The sequence below is a fragment of the Cherax quadricarinatus genome, chromosome 21, assembly GCF_038502225.1.
Source record: "Cherax quadricarinatus isolate ZL_2023a chromosome 21, ASM3850222v1, whole genome shotgun sequence".
NCBI lineage: Eukaryota > Metazoa > Arthropoda > Malacostraca > Decapoda > Parastacidae > Cherax > Cherax quadricarinatus.
In genome coordinates this window covers 20,058,714-20,074,795 of record NC_091312.1, presented here as the reverse complement: position 1 = coordinate 20,074,795, position 16,082 = coordinate 20,058,714, and the positions used below count along the sequence as shown (strand labels likewise).

The 16,082-nt window shown below is 44.1% G+C and overlaps 1 protein-coding gene across 4 annotated transcripts in view; it reads right to left on the bottom strand.

Annotated features, from left to right (window-relative positions):
• LOC128689001 (prostaglandin E2 receptor EP4 subtype) overlaps window positions 1–16,082 on the bottom strand; it is a 221,567-nt gene that overhangs the window by 111,569 nt on the left and 93,916 nt on the right. For all 4 annotated transcript variants that reach the window (XM_070087283.1, XM_070087285.1, XM_070087284.1 and 1 more), the window contains exon 5: window positions 14,310–14,539. In XM_070087283.1, the coding sequence (XP_069943384.1) occupies window positions 14,310–14,539 (230 nt within the window). The remainder of the gene's footprint in view (window positions 1–14,309; window positions 14,540–16,082) is intronic.

Below are 16,082 nucleotides of genomic sequence, written 5' to 3'. Positions count from 1 at the left end.
AGGTCGCTCCTGTCTGTCTAAACTATTGGATCACTACGACAAGGTCCTAAATGCACTAGAAGATAAAAAGAATGCAGATGTAATATATACAGACTTTGCAAAAGCCTTCGACAAGTGTGACCATGGCGTAATAGCGCACAAAATGCGTGCTAAAGGGATAACAGGAAAAGTCGGTCGATGGATCTATAATTTCCTCACTAACAGAACACAGAGAGTAGTCGTCAACAGAGTAAAGTCCGAGGCAGCTACGGTGAAAAGCTCTGTTCCACAAGGCACAGTACTCGCTCCCATCTTGTTCCTCATCCTCATATCTGACATAGACAAGGATGTCAGCCACAGCACCGTGTCTTCCTTTGCAGATGACACCCGAATCTGCATGACAGTGTCTTCCATTGCAGACACTGCAAGGCTCCAGGCGGACATCAACCGAATCTTTCAGTGGGCTGCAGAAAACAATATGAAGTTCAACGATGAGAAATTTCAATTACTCAGATATGGTAAACACGAGGAAATTAAATCTTCATCAGAGTAAAAAACAAATTCTGGCCACAAAATAGAGCGAAACTCCAACGTCAAAGACCTGGGAGTGATCATGTCGGAGGATCTCACCTTCAAGGACCATAACATTGTATCAATCGCATCTGCTAGAAAAATGACAGGATGGATAATGAGAACCTTCAAAACTAGGGAGGCCAAGCCCATGATGACACTCTTCAGGTCACTTGTTCTATCTAGGCTGGAATATTGCTGCATACTAACAGCACCTTTCAAGGCAGGTGAAATTGCTGACCTAGAAAATGTACAGAGAACCTTCACAGTGCGCATAACGGAGATAAAACACCTCAATTACTGGGAGCGCTTGAGGTTCCTGAACCTGTATTCCCTGGAATGCAGGCAGGAGAGATACATGATTATATACACCTGGAAAATCCTAGAGGGACTAGTACCGAACTTGCACACGAAAATCACTCACTACGAAAGCAAAAGACTTGACAGACGATGCAACATCCCCCCAATGAAAAGCAGGGGTGTCACTAGCACGTTAAGAGACCATACAATAAGTGTCAGGGGCCCGAGACTGTTCAACTGCCTCCCAGCATACATAAGGGGGATTACCAACAGACCCCTGGCAGTCTTCAAGCTGGCACTGGACAAGCACCTAAAGTCGGTTCCTGACCAGCCGGGCTGTGGCTCGTATGTTGGTTTGCGTGCAGCCAGCAGCAACAGCCTGGTTGATCAGGCTCTGATCCACCAGGAGGCCTGGTCACAGACCGGGCCGCGGGGGCGTTGACCCCCGGAACTCTCTCCAGGTAAACTCCAGGTAATAGTGTGTCTTGTTGACTCTATCCCATTGAGAACTGCTCTTGAAGGTAATTGCTAAGAAGGCACAGTACAGAACCAGCGATTCCTAGTGCTTGTAGTTCTGTCAAGAGTCCCTAGTGCCACTACACAGCTGATCTCGAATTCATCCAGTGACTGATGCCACATAGTAGAGAAGTTTAACAGTAGATCACCAGCAGAGTGACATTTTCTGAAGTCATATTTACGGTCACAAAAAAGAATCAGTCGAAAAACACTGTTATCTGCCATGAGATTGTCTGAAGAATCATGCCAGGGAATGACAGGAGTGACACTGGTCTGTAATTATTGATTTCCTCTCTGCTTTTCTTTTTGTGAACAGGGACTACTTTGCCTCTTTCCAGAGAATGCCATTTACACTGTGCTAGGCAGTGCTGATAGATACAAGTTAGAGATGATGCTATCTGGCCTGCACATCTACTCAGCTATTTTGGGCTTACCTTAACTGTGTCCACTGCCTTTTCTTGGTACAGAAATTTATGAAGATGCACTTCATCCTGTCTTACTGTCACCTCTGACAGCTTTGACACAGTTCTTGCAGCTAGCAAAGGAGGTTTCTCTGCTGAAACAGGACATTGCATCTTAGCAGCAAAGTGTTCAGCAAAGAGGTCATCTTTATCCTGAGTGCTAGTGGAGATGGCCCCATCCTGTTGATTTAGAGGTGGAATAATGTCATCAGCTGAACAATCTTGTTGGTCCTTGACCAATAATCACAAGGTTTTGGAGCCCACCCTACCTGATGCTAGTTTTCTTTTAGTGTCAGCCTCCCATCTAGAGATGCCCCACTTTTGGACTTCTTCCATTTGCCGACTGGCTTGCCAATACAGGTTGTTGTTATATATAATGGGATGCCTCTTACACCTTCTCTAAGCCTTGTTCTTAACAGGAGTGATCTCTCGATAACAAAATCCCATCCAAGGCTTACCAGATGGCTTCACCACATGCTACTCTCTCCTTCTCTCCTTCACACACGCACCGAATAACTGCTGCAGCTAATGCAAAACTTCCAGATTTACAGGTAGTTTTTCATAATATTTACAAAGAGGTATTTATGACCTTATACACAGCATACATAAAGCCTTCTTGGCATATGCAATGAAAGTATGGGACACACATTTCATAAAACAAGTAAAGAAGCTGGAAAAAATGCAAAAGTTAGCAACAAAATTAGTCCCAGAGCTGAAGGGTATGAATGACCAGAGCTGACATGATTATGATGTACAAAATAATGAGATGAATTGACAGGGTCAATGGGAATTGTATGTTTGAGAAAAGTGCTTCAGGTACACAAGGTTACAGCTGGAAATTAAAAGTGCTTACAAGTAACAGGGATGTCAGGAAATGCTTCTTTAGCCTTAGAGCTGTCAGGAAGAGAAACGATCTAGACAGCAAATTGGTAAAGACAGGATCTATACATAGTTTTAATGATGGGTTTGACAGGGTTCTTGCAGCTAGGAGTGTGTGAAAAAAGTAGCGTTCAGCAGAGGTGGGGCCAGGAGCTGAGACTTGGCCCTTGTAGCAGCAGTCTGTGAAGAGGTAGGGGACAGGAACAGGATCACCCCCCTGCAATCAAATATGTGAGTACATATGTCTCATAAACACGCTAGATAACAGGGATATCTTGCTACTCCTACTTACACTTTGGTCACACTTCACAGACATGCACATGCATATATATATACATACATCTAGGTTTTTCTCCTTTTTCTAAATAGCTCTTGTTCTTCTTTATTTCTTCTATTGTCCATGGGGAAGTGGAAAAGAATCTTTCCTCCGTAAGCCATGCGTGTCGTATGAGGCGACTAAAATGCCGGGAGCAATGGGCTAGTAACCCCTTCTCCTGTAGACATTTACTAAAAAAGAGAAGAAGAAAAACTTTATAAAACTGGGATGCTTAAATGTGCGTGGATGTAGTGCGGATGAAAAGAAACAGATGATTGCTGATGTTATGAATGAAAAGAAGTTGGATGTCCTGGCCCTAAGCGAAACAAGCTGAAGGGGGTAGGAGAGTTTCAGTGGGGGGAAATAAATGGGATTAAATCTGGAGTATCTGAGAGAGTTAGAGCAAAGGAAGGGGTAGCAGTAATGTTAAATGATCAGTTGTGGAAGGAGAAGAGAGAATATGAATGTGTAAATTCAAGAATTATGTGGATTAAAGTAAAGGTTGGATGCGAGAAGTGGGTCATAATAAGCGTGTATGCACCTGGAGAAGAGAGGAATGCAGAGGAGAGAGAGAGATTTTGGGAGATGTTAAGTGAATGTATAGGAGCCTTTGAACCAAGTGAGAGAGTAATTGTGGTAGGGGACCTGAATGCTAAAGTAGGAGAAACTTTTAGAGAGGGTGTGGTAGGTAAGTTTGGGGTGCCAGGTGTAAATGATAATGGGAGCCCTTTGATTGAACTTTGTATAGAAAGGGGTTTAGTTATAGGTAATACATATTTTAAGAAAAAGAGGATAAATAAGTATACAAGATATGATGTAGGGCGAAATGACAGTAGTTTCTTGGATTATGTATTGGTAGATAAAAGACTGTTGAGTAGACTTCAGGATGTACATGTTTATAGAGGGGCCACAGATATATCAGATCACTTTCTAGTTGTAGCTACACTGAGAGTAAAAGGTAGATGGGATACAAGGAGAATAGAAGCATCAGGGAGGAGAGAGGTGAAGGTTTATAAACTAAAAGAGGAGGCAGTTAGGGTAAGATATAAACAGCTATTGGAGGATAGATGGGCTAATGAGAGCATAGGCAATGGGGTCGAAGAGGTATGGGGTAGGTTTAAAAATGTAGTGTTAGAGTGTTCAGCAGAAGTTTGTGGTTACAGGAAAGTGGGTGCAGGAGGGAAGAGGAGCGATTGGTGGAATGATGATGTAAAGAGAGTAGTAAGGGAGAAAAAGTTAGCATATGAGAAGTTTTTACAAAGTAGAAGTGATGCAAGGAGGGAAGAGTATATGGAGAAAAAGAGAGAGGTTAAGAGAGTGGTGAAGCAATGTAAAAAGAGAGCAAATGAGAGAGTGGGTGAGATGCTATCAACAAATTTTGTTGAAAATAAGAAAAAGTTTTGGAGTGAGATTAACAAGTTAAGAAAGCCTAGAGAACAAATGGATTTGTCAGTTAAAAATAGGAGAGGAGAGTTATTAAATGGAGAGTTAGAGGTATTGGGAAGATGGAGGGAATATTTTGAGGAATTGTTAAATATTGATGAAGATAGGGAAGCTGTGATTTCGTGTATAGGGCAAGGAGGAATAACATCTTGTAGGAGTGAGGAAGAGCCAGTTGTGAGTGTGGGGGAAGTTCGTGAGGCAGTAGGTAAAATGAAAGGGGGTAAGGCAGCCGGGATTGATGGGATAAAGATAGAAATGTTAAAAGCAGGTGGGGATATAGTTTTGGAGTGGTTGGTGCAATTATTTAATAAATGTATGGAAGAGGGTAAGGTACCTAGGGATTGGCAGAGAGCATGCATAGTTCCTTTGTATAAAGGCAAAGGGGATAAAAGAGAGTGCAAAAATTATAGGGGGATAAGTCTGTTGAGTATACCTGGTAAAGTGTATGGTAGAGTTATTATTGAAAGAATTAAGAGTAAGATGGAGAATAGGATAGCAGATGAACAAGGAGGCTTTAGGAAAGGTAGGGGGTGTGTGGACCAGGTGTTTACAGTGAAACATATAAGTGAACAGTATTTAGATAAGGCTAAAGAGGTCTTTGTGGCATTTATGGATTTGGAAAAGGCATATGACAGGGTGGATAGGGGGGCAATGTGGCAGATGTTGCAAGTGTATGGTGTAGGAGGTAGGTTACTGAAAGCAGTGAAGAGTTTTTACGAGGATAGTGAGGCTCAAGTTAGAGTATGTAGGAAAGAGGGAAATTTTTTCCCAGTAAAAGTAGGCCTTAGACAAGGATGTGTGATGTCACCGTGGTTGTTTAATATATTTATAGATGGGGTTGTAAGAGAAGTAAATGCGAGGGTCTTGACAAGAGGCGTGGAGTTAAAAGATAAAGAATCACACACAAAGTGGGAGTTGTCACAGCTGCTCTTTGCTGATGACACTGTGCTCTTGGGAGATTCTGAAGAGAAGTTGCAGAGATTGGTGGATGAATTTGGTAGGGTGTGCAAAAGAAGAAAATTAAAGGTGAATACAGGAAAGAGTAAGGTTATGAGGATAACAAAAAGATTAGGTGATGAAAGATTGGATATCAGATTGGAGGGAGAGAGTATGGAGGAGGTGAACGTATTCAGATATTTGGGAGTGGACGTGTCAGCGGATGGGTCTATGAAAGATGAGGTGAATCATAGAATTGATGAGGGAAAAAGACTGAGTGGGGCACTTAGGAGTCTGTGGAGACAAAGAACTTTGTCCTTGGAGGCAAAGAGGGGAATGTATGAGAGTATAGTTTTACCAACGCTCTTATATGGGTGTGAAGCGTGGGTGATGAATGTTGCAGCGAGGAGAAGGCTGGAGGCAGTGGAGATGTCATGTCTGAGGGCAATGTGTGGTGTGAATATAATGCAGAGAATTCGTAGTTTGGAAGTTAGGAGAAGGTGCGGGATTACCAAAACTGTTGTCCAGAGGGCTGAGGAAGGGTTGTTGAGGTGGTTCGGACATGTAGAGAGAATGGAGCGAAACAGAATGACTTCAAGAGTGTATCAGTCTGTAGTGGAAGGAAGGCGGGTAGGGGTCGGCCTAGGAAAGGTTGGAGGGAGGGGGTAAAGGAGGTTTTGTGTGCGAGGGGCTTGGACTTCCAGCAGGCATGCGTGGGCGTGTTTGATAGGAGTGAATGGAGACAAATGGTTTTTAATACTTGACGTGCTGTTGGAGTGTGAGCAAAGTAACATTTATGAAGGGATTCAGGGAAACCGGCAGGCCGGACTTGAGTCCTGGAGATGGGAAGTACAGTGCCTGCACTCTGAAGGAGGGGTGTTAATGTTGCAGTTTAAAGAAATGTTGCAGTTTAAAGACTGTAGTGTGATGCACCCTTCTGGCAAGACAGTGATGGAGTGAATGATTGTGAAAGTTTTTCTTTTTCGGGCCACCCTGCCTTGGTGGGAATCGGCCAGTGTGATAATAATAAAAAAACATACACCAAACACAAAAACACACATAATACACACAAAATGCACACACACATGCCTAGGAAGTAAACAAGTGACTGTCCGAGACGAGGTGTCGGCATGGGTGCATATGATGAGTAGGGTTCCTCAAGGATCAATACTAGGACTGGCACCATTTGTTGTGTATGTGGACAACACGACTGAAGAGATAGCCAAAGGTATCCTTTTTTGTAGTTAATATGAAACAAATAAGAATAATTACAAACAGTTGAGGACCAAGAGAGACATCAAATGGACCAACACAGGCTGCAGGTCTGGACTGACATGTACTCACCTAGTTGAGGTTGCAGGGGTTGAGTCCAAGCTCCTGGCCCCGCCTCTTCACTGGTCGCTACTAGGTCACTCTCCCTGAACCGTGAGCTTTATCATACCTCTGCTTAAAGCTATGTATGGATCCTGCCTCCACTACATCACTTCCCAAACTATTCCATTTCCTGACTACTCTGTGGCTGAAGAAATACTTCCTAGCATCCCTGTGATTCATCTGTGTCTTCAACATCCAACTGTGTCCCCTTGTTGCTGTGTCCCATCTCTGGAACATCCTGTCTTTGTTCACCTTGTCAATTCCTCTCGGTATTTTGTATGTCGTTATCATGTCCCCTCTATCTCTCCTGTCCTCCAGTGTCGTCAGGTTGATTTCCCTTAACCTCTCTTCATATGACATACCTCTTAGCTCTGGAACTAGTCTTGTTGCAAACCTTTGCACTTTCTCTAGTTTCTTTATGTGCTTGGCTAGGTGTGGGTTCCAAACTGGTGCCGTATACTCCAATATGGGCCTAACGTACACGGTGTACAGGGTTCTGAACGATTCCTTATTAAGATGTCAGAATGCTGTTCTGAGGTTTGTTAGGCGCCCATATGCTGCAGCAGTTATTTGGTTCATGTGCGCTTCAGGAGATGTGCCTGGTGTTATACTCACCCCAAGATCTTTTTCCTTGAGTGAGGTTTGTAGTCTCTGGCCCCCTAGACTGTACTCCGTCTGCTGTCTTCTTTGCCCTTCCCCAATCTTCATGACTTTGCACTTGGTGGGGTTGAACTCCAGGAGCCAATTGCTGGACCAGGTCTGCAGCCTGTCCAGATCTCTTCGTACATAGTTCTGCCTGGTCTTCGATGAATGAATTCTTCTCATCAACTTCACGTCATCTGCAAACAGGGACACTTCGGAGTCTATTCCTTCCGTCATGTCGTTCACAAATACCAGGAACAGCACTGGTCTTAGGACTGACCCCTGTGGGACCCCGCTGGTCACAGGTGCCCACTCTGACACCTCGCCACGTACCATGACTCGCTGCTGTCTTCTTGACAAGTATTCCCTGATCCATTGTAGTGCCTTCCCTGTTATCCCTGCTTGGTCCTCCAGTTTTTGCACTAATCTCTTGTGTGGAACTATGTCAAATGCCTTCTTGCAGTCCAAGAAAATGCAATCCACCCACCCCTCTCTCTCTCTTGTCTTACTGCTGTCACCATGTTATAGAACTCCAGTAGGTTTGTAACACAGGATTTCCCATCCCTGAAACCATGTTGACTGCTGTTGATGAGATCATTCCTTTCTAGGTGTTCCACCACTCTTCTGATAATCTTCTCCATGACTTTGCATACTATACATGTCAGTGACACTGGTCTGTAGTTTAATGCTTCATGTCTGTCTCCTTTTTTAAAGATTGGGACAACATTTGCTGTCTTCCATGCCTCAGGTAATCTCCCTGTTTCGACAGATGTATTGAATATTGTTGTTAGGGGTACACATAGCGCCTCTGCTCCCTATCTTAGGACCCATGGAGAGATGTTATCCGGCCCCATCGCCTTTGAGTTATCTAGCTCACTCAGAAGCCTCTTCACTTCTTCCTTGGTTGTGTGTACTGTGTCCAGCACTTGGTGGTGTGCCCCACCTCTCCGTCTTTCTGGAGCCCCTTCTGTCTCCTCTGTGAACACTTCATTAAATCTCTTGTTGAGTTCCTCACATACTTCATGGCCATTTCTTGTTGTCTCTCTTCCTTCCTTCCTTAGCCTGATTACTTGGTCCTTGACTGTTGTTTTCCTCCTGATGTGGCTGTATAACAGCTTCGGATCAGATTTGGCTTTCGCTGCTATGTTGTTTTCATATTGTCGTTGGGTCTCCTTTCTTATCTGTGCATATTCATTTCTGGCTCTACGACTGCTCTCCTTATTCTCCTAGGTCCTTTGCCATCTATATTTCTTCCATTCCCTAGCACACTTGGTTTTTGCCTCCCTGCACCTTTGGGTGAACCATGGGCTCATCCTGGCTTTTTCATTAGTCCTGTTACCCTTGGGTACAAACCTCTCCTCAGCCTCCTTGCACATTGTTGCTACATGTTCCATCATCTCATTAACTGGCTTCCCTGCCAGTTCTCTATCCCACTGAACCCCATTCAGGAAGTTCCTCATTCCCGTGTAGTCCCCTTTCTTGTAGTTTGGCTTCATTCATCCTGGCCTTCGTGCTTCCCCCTCCCCTTGTAGCTCTACTGTGTATTCAAAGCTTAAAACTACATGATCACTGGCCACAAGGGGTCTTTCATATGTGATGTCCTCAATATCTGCATTACTCAAGATGAATACTAGGTCCAGTCTTGCTGGTTCATCCTCTCCTCTCTCTCTTGTAGTGTCCCTTAAGTGTTGGTGCATGAAGTTTTCCAGTACCACCTCCATCATCTCAGCCCTCCATGTGTCTTGGCCCCCATGTGGCTCCAAGTTCTCCCAATCGATTTCCTTGTGGTTAAAGTCACCCATGATCAGGAGCACTGCCCTGCATGCATGAGCTCTTCTGGCCACTGCAGCCAGTGTGTCAACCATCGCTCTATTGCTCTCGTCATACTCTTGCCTTGGCCTCCTGCTGTTCTGTGGTGGGTTATACATCACTGCAATTACTACCTTGGGACCTCCAGAGTGAAGTGTTCCCGCTATGTAATCGCTTGCTTCTCCGCTGTCTCTTCTCTCCAGCTCATCAAAATTCCATCGGTTTTTGATCAACAGTGCCACTCCTCCACCCCCCCCTGTTACCTCTGTCTTTCCTCAGGATCTGGTATCCTGTTGGAAAGATGGCATCTGTTATCATACCTGTTAGCTTGGTTTCTGTGAGAGCTATGATGTCCGGTGATGCCTCTTTGACTCTTTCATGCCACTCCTCCCACTTATTTGTTATTCCATCAGCGTTTGTTTACCATACCTTCAGTTTCCTTTCCAACACTGTGGTTTGGGGGGCCTGTGAGGGTGGGAGACCTGGTAGCATACTGTGGGATTCTATAGCTGGGTGTTGGGTGGAAGCTGTGAGTGTGGATTGTAGTTTGTGATAAAGTTGGTAGAATTACCGACAATATGTAAAGTAAAAGGACACAAGTGCAACTAATGTGACATTTATTGTGGCAACGTTTCGCTCTCCAGGAGCTTTATCAAGCCATTACAAACAATACATGGACACAGAGGGTATATAAAGGCTCAGAGTGAGGGGCAATACAATGAGGTACCATTTCGATGTTAACTAGTGGTAGTAGTAGTAGTGACAAAAGTAATACAATATGGTAGAGCAATTAATTCGTACATGAGTAAAAGGATATAAAAGCTATTACTTGGGTAACATAAAAATAGGTTGGGCAAATATAGACTGGAAAGAGGCAGCTTGTTTCAGTGTTCACTCTCTGTAATGTGCTTTGTGTAGTATAACAGGAGAGACTATGTGATGGCAGGGTTTACTGTTTTCAGGAGGATTCTTGCTAAGACTTCGGAGATTGTGAAACTGCCGTTGTTTTGTTTAATTGTATTCGAAACAGCGATCAGTGCTGATTTGAGGCACTTGCGTCTGCGGAAATTAGTTTCTTTGATCACTAATTGGGCGTCTCTGAATTTCATGAGATGATTGGTGGAATTTCGGTGTTGTACACAGGCGTTGTTCAAGTTATCGTTCCTACATGCGTAAATGTGTTCATTGAGGTGGGTGTCGAGGTTTCTTGCTGTTTCACCTACGTAAATCTTGTCACAGCCTCCACAGGGTATAGTGTAAACTCCTGCATTGACTGGTTTGTGGTGCTTGGATTTTGTCCTGGTTAGATCCTTGATTGAAGTGCTAGAAGCGATGGCGACTCTGGTGTTAGCTTGTGAAAGTACTTTTGAGACATTCAATGCAACCTGGCTGTTGGGAAGAATTATAACTTTGTTGGGAGTGGTGTTGATGCGTGGAGAATTAATCATCTGAAGAGCTCTTTTCTTGCAGTCTTTGATGAAAAAAGAAGGAAAATGCAACTCAGTGAATGTTTGGTGAATGTATGTACATTCCTCGTCAAGAAACTCAGGACTACAAATTCGGTATGCTCTTAGGAAAAACCCGATGATGATGCCTCTTTTGGTCTTGGTATCTTGACTGGAATAGAAGTGTGTGAGATCATTTTTATTGGTGGGTTTCCGATAAACTTGAAATCTTAGGTTGTTGTCTACTTTGTGAATGAGGACGTCGAGGAAAGGTAGCTTGTCATTGGACTCTTCTTCTAGTGTAAACTGGATCGCCGGTTCAACTGCGTTGAGCCTTGCCTGAAGATCCCGTACATCAAAACGTTTTGGAGTTATTACGAGGACATCGTCCACGTAACGTAACCAAGTGACGCTTGAAGGGATGATGTTGGCGAAGTGTTCGGACTCTAGGTGTTCCATGTATAAGTTGGCTAGGACAGCACTTATGGGGACCCCATTCCCATGCCGTAGGTTTGTTTCAATAACAAGCTCTACAAACAAACCTACGGCATGGGAATGGGGTCCCCCATAAGTGCCATCCTAGCCAACTTATACATGGAACACCTAGAGTCCGAACACTTCTAGTATTTTGAGTATTTCAACCATGGTTTCTCTTGGAGGATCCTGAGAATCAGCTTGATCGGTCGTTTTCTCCCCTTCAAGTACCCCCCTATTCTCTGAAAATTTACAATCTTGTCCATGTCTTCTTCACCTATTTCCTTGATGATGTTCTCAATCTCCTTTCTTTCTGCCTGCTGTCTTTCAGTGTGCGTCCTTTCCTCTCTCTCCTGAAACCCGTGGATAAACACTGATTTAGCCCTTTCCTCCTCCCATTGCCTCTCCCTCTGTGACTCTGGTTCCTGTCTGTACGTGGTCATTTTCTCCCTTGTTTTTTGCAGTGGCTCTTGGTAGCATTGTTATGCCACTGCATTTGACCTAACACCCTCTCTGCCTGCACCCAGCTGCTCTCCCCTTTCACTCCTTGGCAGGTTGATATGGCCTTAGCATAATTCATATCTCCTTCCTTCCTGTTTGGCCTCTCAGCTTCATATGCTGTGTCTTCTCTGGTCAATGCCCCTGTAACTTGCTTCAGCCTGTTTACCTCATCTTCTAGGACCCCTATCTTGGTTATTGCAGTTTCGACTTGTGCCTCCCAATTCTTCTTCTCCTTCTCCAACCTCTTTTCTAATTTCACAGAAAGCTCTGTCTATATTTTTTTCAGAAAGCTCTCCTAATTTTCTCTCCCACTCTTGTTCCATCCTTTTCCACTGCTCCTCCAACCACTCCTCCCTACCAGAACCATTCTCATCTGATCCCTGGTTCCTGCGAGTCCCCCCCATTTTTTTTTCTTTTTTGAAAGAGAAAAGTGAGAGAGAGAGAGAGAGAGAGAGAGAGAGAGAGAGAAGGGAAAAGTAGGAGAGAGGGGGAGAGTGAGAAGGGAAAAGGGGGAGAGAGAGAGAGTGAGAGAAAGAGAGGGAAAGAGAGAGAAAGGAAAGGTAGGAGAGAGGGGGGAGAGTGAAAAGGAAGGGGAGAGAGAGAGGGGAGAGAGAGGGGGAGAGACAGGGGAGAAGAGGGAGAGAGGGGTAGATGGAAGAGAGAGAGGGGAGGGGGGAGAGAAAGAGGAGAGAGAGAGAGATAGGAAATGGGAGAGAGGGGAGAGATAATGAGAGGGGGAGAGATGTTAGAGGGGGAGAGACATTAGAGGGGGGGAGGTGTTAGAGGGGAGAGTTGGGAGAGCGGAAAGTTGGGAGAACGGAGAGTTGGGAGAGGGGAGGGAGAGATAGGCAAAGGGAGAGATAGGTAGTGAGAGAGATAGGTAGAGAGAGAGATAGGTAGAGAGAGGTATAGGTAGAGAGAAGTAGTGAGAGAGATAGGTAGAGGTAGAGAGAGAAACAGGTATTGAGAGAGAGATAGGTATTGAAAGAGAGGGAGGGATTTCAGGTCAGTTAACAGGAAGGTGTGAAATCCTGTGTATGTATGTGTATGTGTGTGTGTGTGTGTGTGTGTGTGTGTGTGTGTGTGTGTGTGTGTGTGTGCACGTGTGTATGTGTGCCCCCACTTCTAAGTATTCATACTGCTAATAAATACCAGTAGTAATACCAGTAATTCTAAAACTACCAATAGTAATTCTAGCACTTATCAATTCTACTTATAAAACACAGAAAGTAACTAGGTTGTAAAATTTAGCTTGTCTCAGCTTCTAAGAGTGTCTGATGTCACCCCTCGCTAGTCTGCTCTACACCTCGCACTCTTGTCAACACTATCTTCACCTTACCTATGCTATTTCTACTCTAATTCTGGTAATAGCTTGCAGGAGTGAGTGACAAGTATCTAACAGTGATGCAAGACCAGAATGCAGAACCCGATATGCAGCCACAATAGGTGAGCAATATTTGCGCTGGCAGTGGTGCGGTGACAATAGAATTCAACCCTAGTAAATATAAAGATGGAGTACTGGTTAAAGGAAAGGGAGCAAAGGACCTTAGGATGAGCTGCACCAGGCATATCGCCCGAGACGCATATCAACCAAACTGCTGCACCAAATGCACGCCTGGCAACTCTAAAAATAGCTGTCAGAAACCTAAGCAAAAGTCATTTACAATACAGTATATAGCATAGGTCAGGTCCATATAGGAGTATGCAGCACCAGTATGGAACCCACACCTTCTCAAATATATTAACAAGCTGGAGAAAGTGCAGAGGTCTGCAACGAGACTAGTCCCAGAGTTAAGGAGTATGTTCAATGGGTATGGGTTAAGGGAGTTAAACCTAATGACAATAAAGAGAAAGACTATGAGTGCTATGATAATGTATAAAATAAGGAGATTTGACAGGGTGGAGAAGGACAGATTGCTCGAGACAGGAAGCTGTAGTGTGAGGACACAGCTGGAAGTTGAAAACACAGATACATGTATTAGGAAATATTTCTTCAGCCTTAGACTAGTCTGGAAGTGGAAAAACCTGGGCAGTGGAGTAGTAAATGAAGAATCCATATGTAGGTTTTAGAAAAGATACGATAAGAAACTCTAAGCCAGGAGAGAGTGTGAACACTGTAGCGGCCAGCGCAGAGGTGGGGGCTAGGACCAAAGATTCGACATTTTTAATCACTTATAGGTGAATACATACAGGTTAGTGTACAAATATATTAAGCTACTCTCGCACCCCAAAACTACAGTAGTTACACTCCAACCAAAACTGTATTTACCTCCGCTCAACACCAAACACCGTCGACAGGAAAGTGGGTCACCGAGAAGTAGAGCAGAGAGAAATGAAGCAGAGAGATGTGGAGCAGAAACTTAGAAGGCAGAGAAGTGGAGCAGTGAGAAATAAAGTGGGGGAGGGGAAAGTGGAGCAGAAACTTATGGGGTAGAGAGAAGTGAAGTTGAAAGTAAAGAGGTAGAGAGAAGTTGGGCAGAAAGTAACACAGAAGAAAAGAGTGGGGCAGAAAGCAGCATGGAAGGAAACTGGGCAGAAAGAAACAGAGCAGAAAGCAGAGGGGTCAGAAATTAGTTTGGAAGAAAGTAGTGGGGTAGAAATTAGGTAGGCAGAAAGTAGCAGGGTAGAAATTAGTTAGGCAGAAAGCAGCTGACTGGAACTCACCAGCTGCGGCACCCAGCACACAACGAAAATGATGGAGAGGACAGCCATGAGTCTAGCGAATGAGAGTTCCTCAGTAGTGGCGTGGTTCATGGATGGGTCACCGCAGGTCGAGGATGAGCTGCGACAAGATGCTCGGGAGTGGCGCCGTGGCAGCAAGCGTTCCCGCATGCGGCACAGCACACGGATCACAGACAGGTTGCAACACACGATCAATGCACACATCACCATTCCTGTCAGGGGTAATTAATTATGTTTATGGATACTGACTTCAGGTGGGTTCTTAATGTCCAGTAAACTAACAGTGTTTACTTTAATCCCTAAAATCAGGGTTACAATAAAAAATTTAGCACAAGCTGAACTTGCCAAATAGGCTGGACTTTAAAAAAATAAACTCTCACCAGAAATTCTTTTACAGAAAGTTAGATCATTTATTTTCATTGACAATGATGCAAATATTTATATTTTTGAAATCTAGAAGTCTAGTGGATCTATGTGTTAATTTCAACTTCAAGTATCAGGACAACTGTTGCAAACAAAGATCTGGGATGGCAATGGGCAGCCCGCTCAGTGCTGTGCTTGCCAATCTCTTCGTGGAAAACCTAGAGACAGAGAAATTCAGCACCCTTATTCCCAACACCATTACCCGGCTAAGATATGTTGATGATATATTGGTTTTCTATCCGAGACGTCTCAATATCCAGGCCCTCCTCAATAAGATCAGTGCAGCCGAGCCATCAATAAAGTTTACACTTGAACTCGAAAAAGATGGCAAACTTCCTTTCCTTAACATCCTCCTGCGCAGATCTCCCGACAGTGACAAACTTCTCTTCAAAGTGTATAGAAAATCTACCAGCTAGGACGATCTTATACACTTCTATTCACACCAAGACACCCACACTAAAAGAGGAGTCCTCATTGGCTTCTTGAGAGGTCTTCGCATCTCTAGCCCTTGTTTTCTTCAGTTTCCATCTTTCTTCATCAGGGATTGCAGACTCAAGGCACAAGCTATCCACAACAAACTGCCCTTGGAATAGCCCTCTAAGCAGTTCATAGTGCTCCCATGTGGCGATGTTGCCACGAATACTCGCCGGGCACTTGCTAAGAGTAACATAAATGTTCCTACCATAAACATATCTATCAAACACCTCACTATGAAACGCAGCCCCACATCTCTAACTTCCACAGCAGGCGTCTACACAATCCCCTGTGGATTCTGTCCCAAGAAATATGTAGGCGAAACAGGCAGAGATCTTGCAGTCCATCTGAACGAGCATCAATATGCCAGTAACAGAGATGACTTAAGGTACACCTGTGTCCTCCACAGAGACTCCATGAGGCATTTGATGAACTGGTATGAGGCACAACTCGTTCTCACTGAACAAGACCTTAGATGCCAATGGTGTCTAGAAGCCTTGCTAATTGCTGTCACCAACACAACAGAATGTAACACTGGAAACCACAAAACTTCTAAAACACGATACTTAACCAGGCAAAGTACCACCTACCCAGTAACACAGGAGTCACATGATCTCATCGTCTACCTGTCTTCATCCCAATATGGCATTCTTCAGGTCACCATGCATCACTCACACCTCACTCTCCAACTATATATACTGTCTTTTAATCTTTGTATGTTAGAAGTGATCAAGGTCTCAGGACCGAAACGTTTTCTAATAAATATGTCTTAGTGTTTGCTTATGTGTTTTTCTAAACCAACTTGTCAGCATTTATTACCAAGGTTTATACTAAAGCTGTAGTATAATCACTGGACTT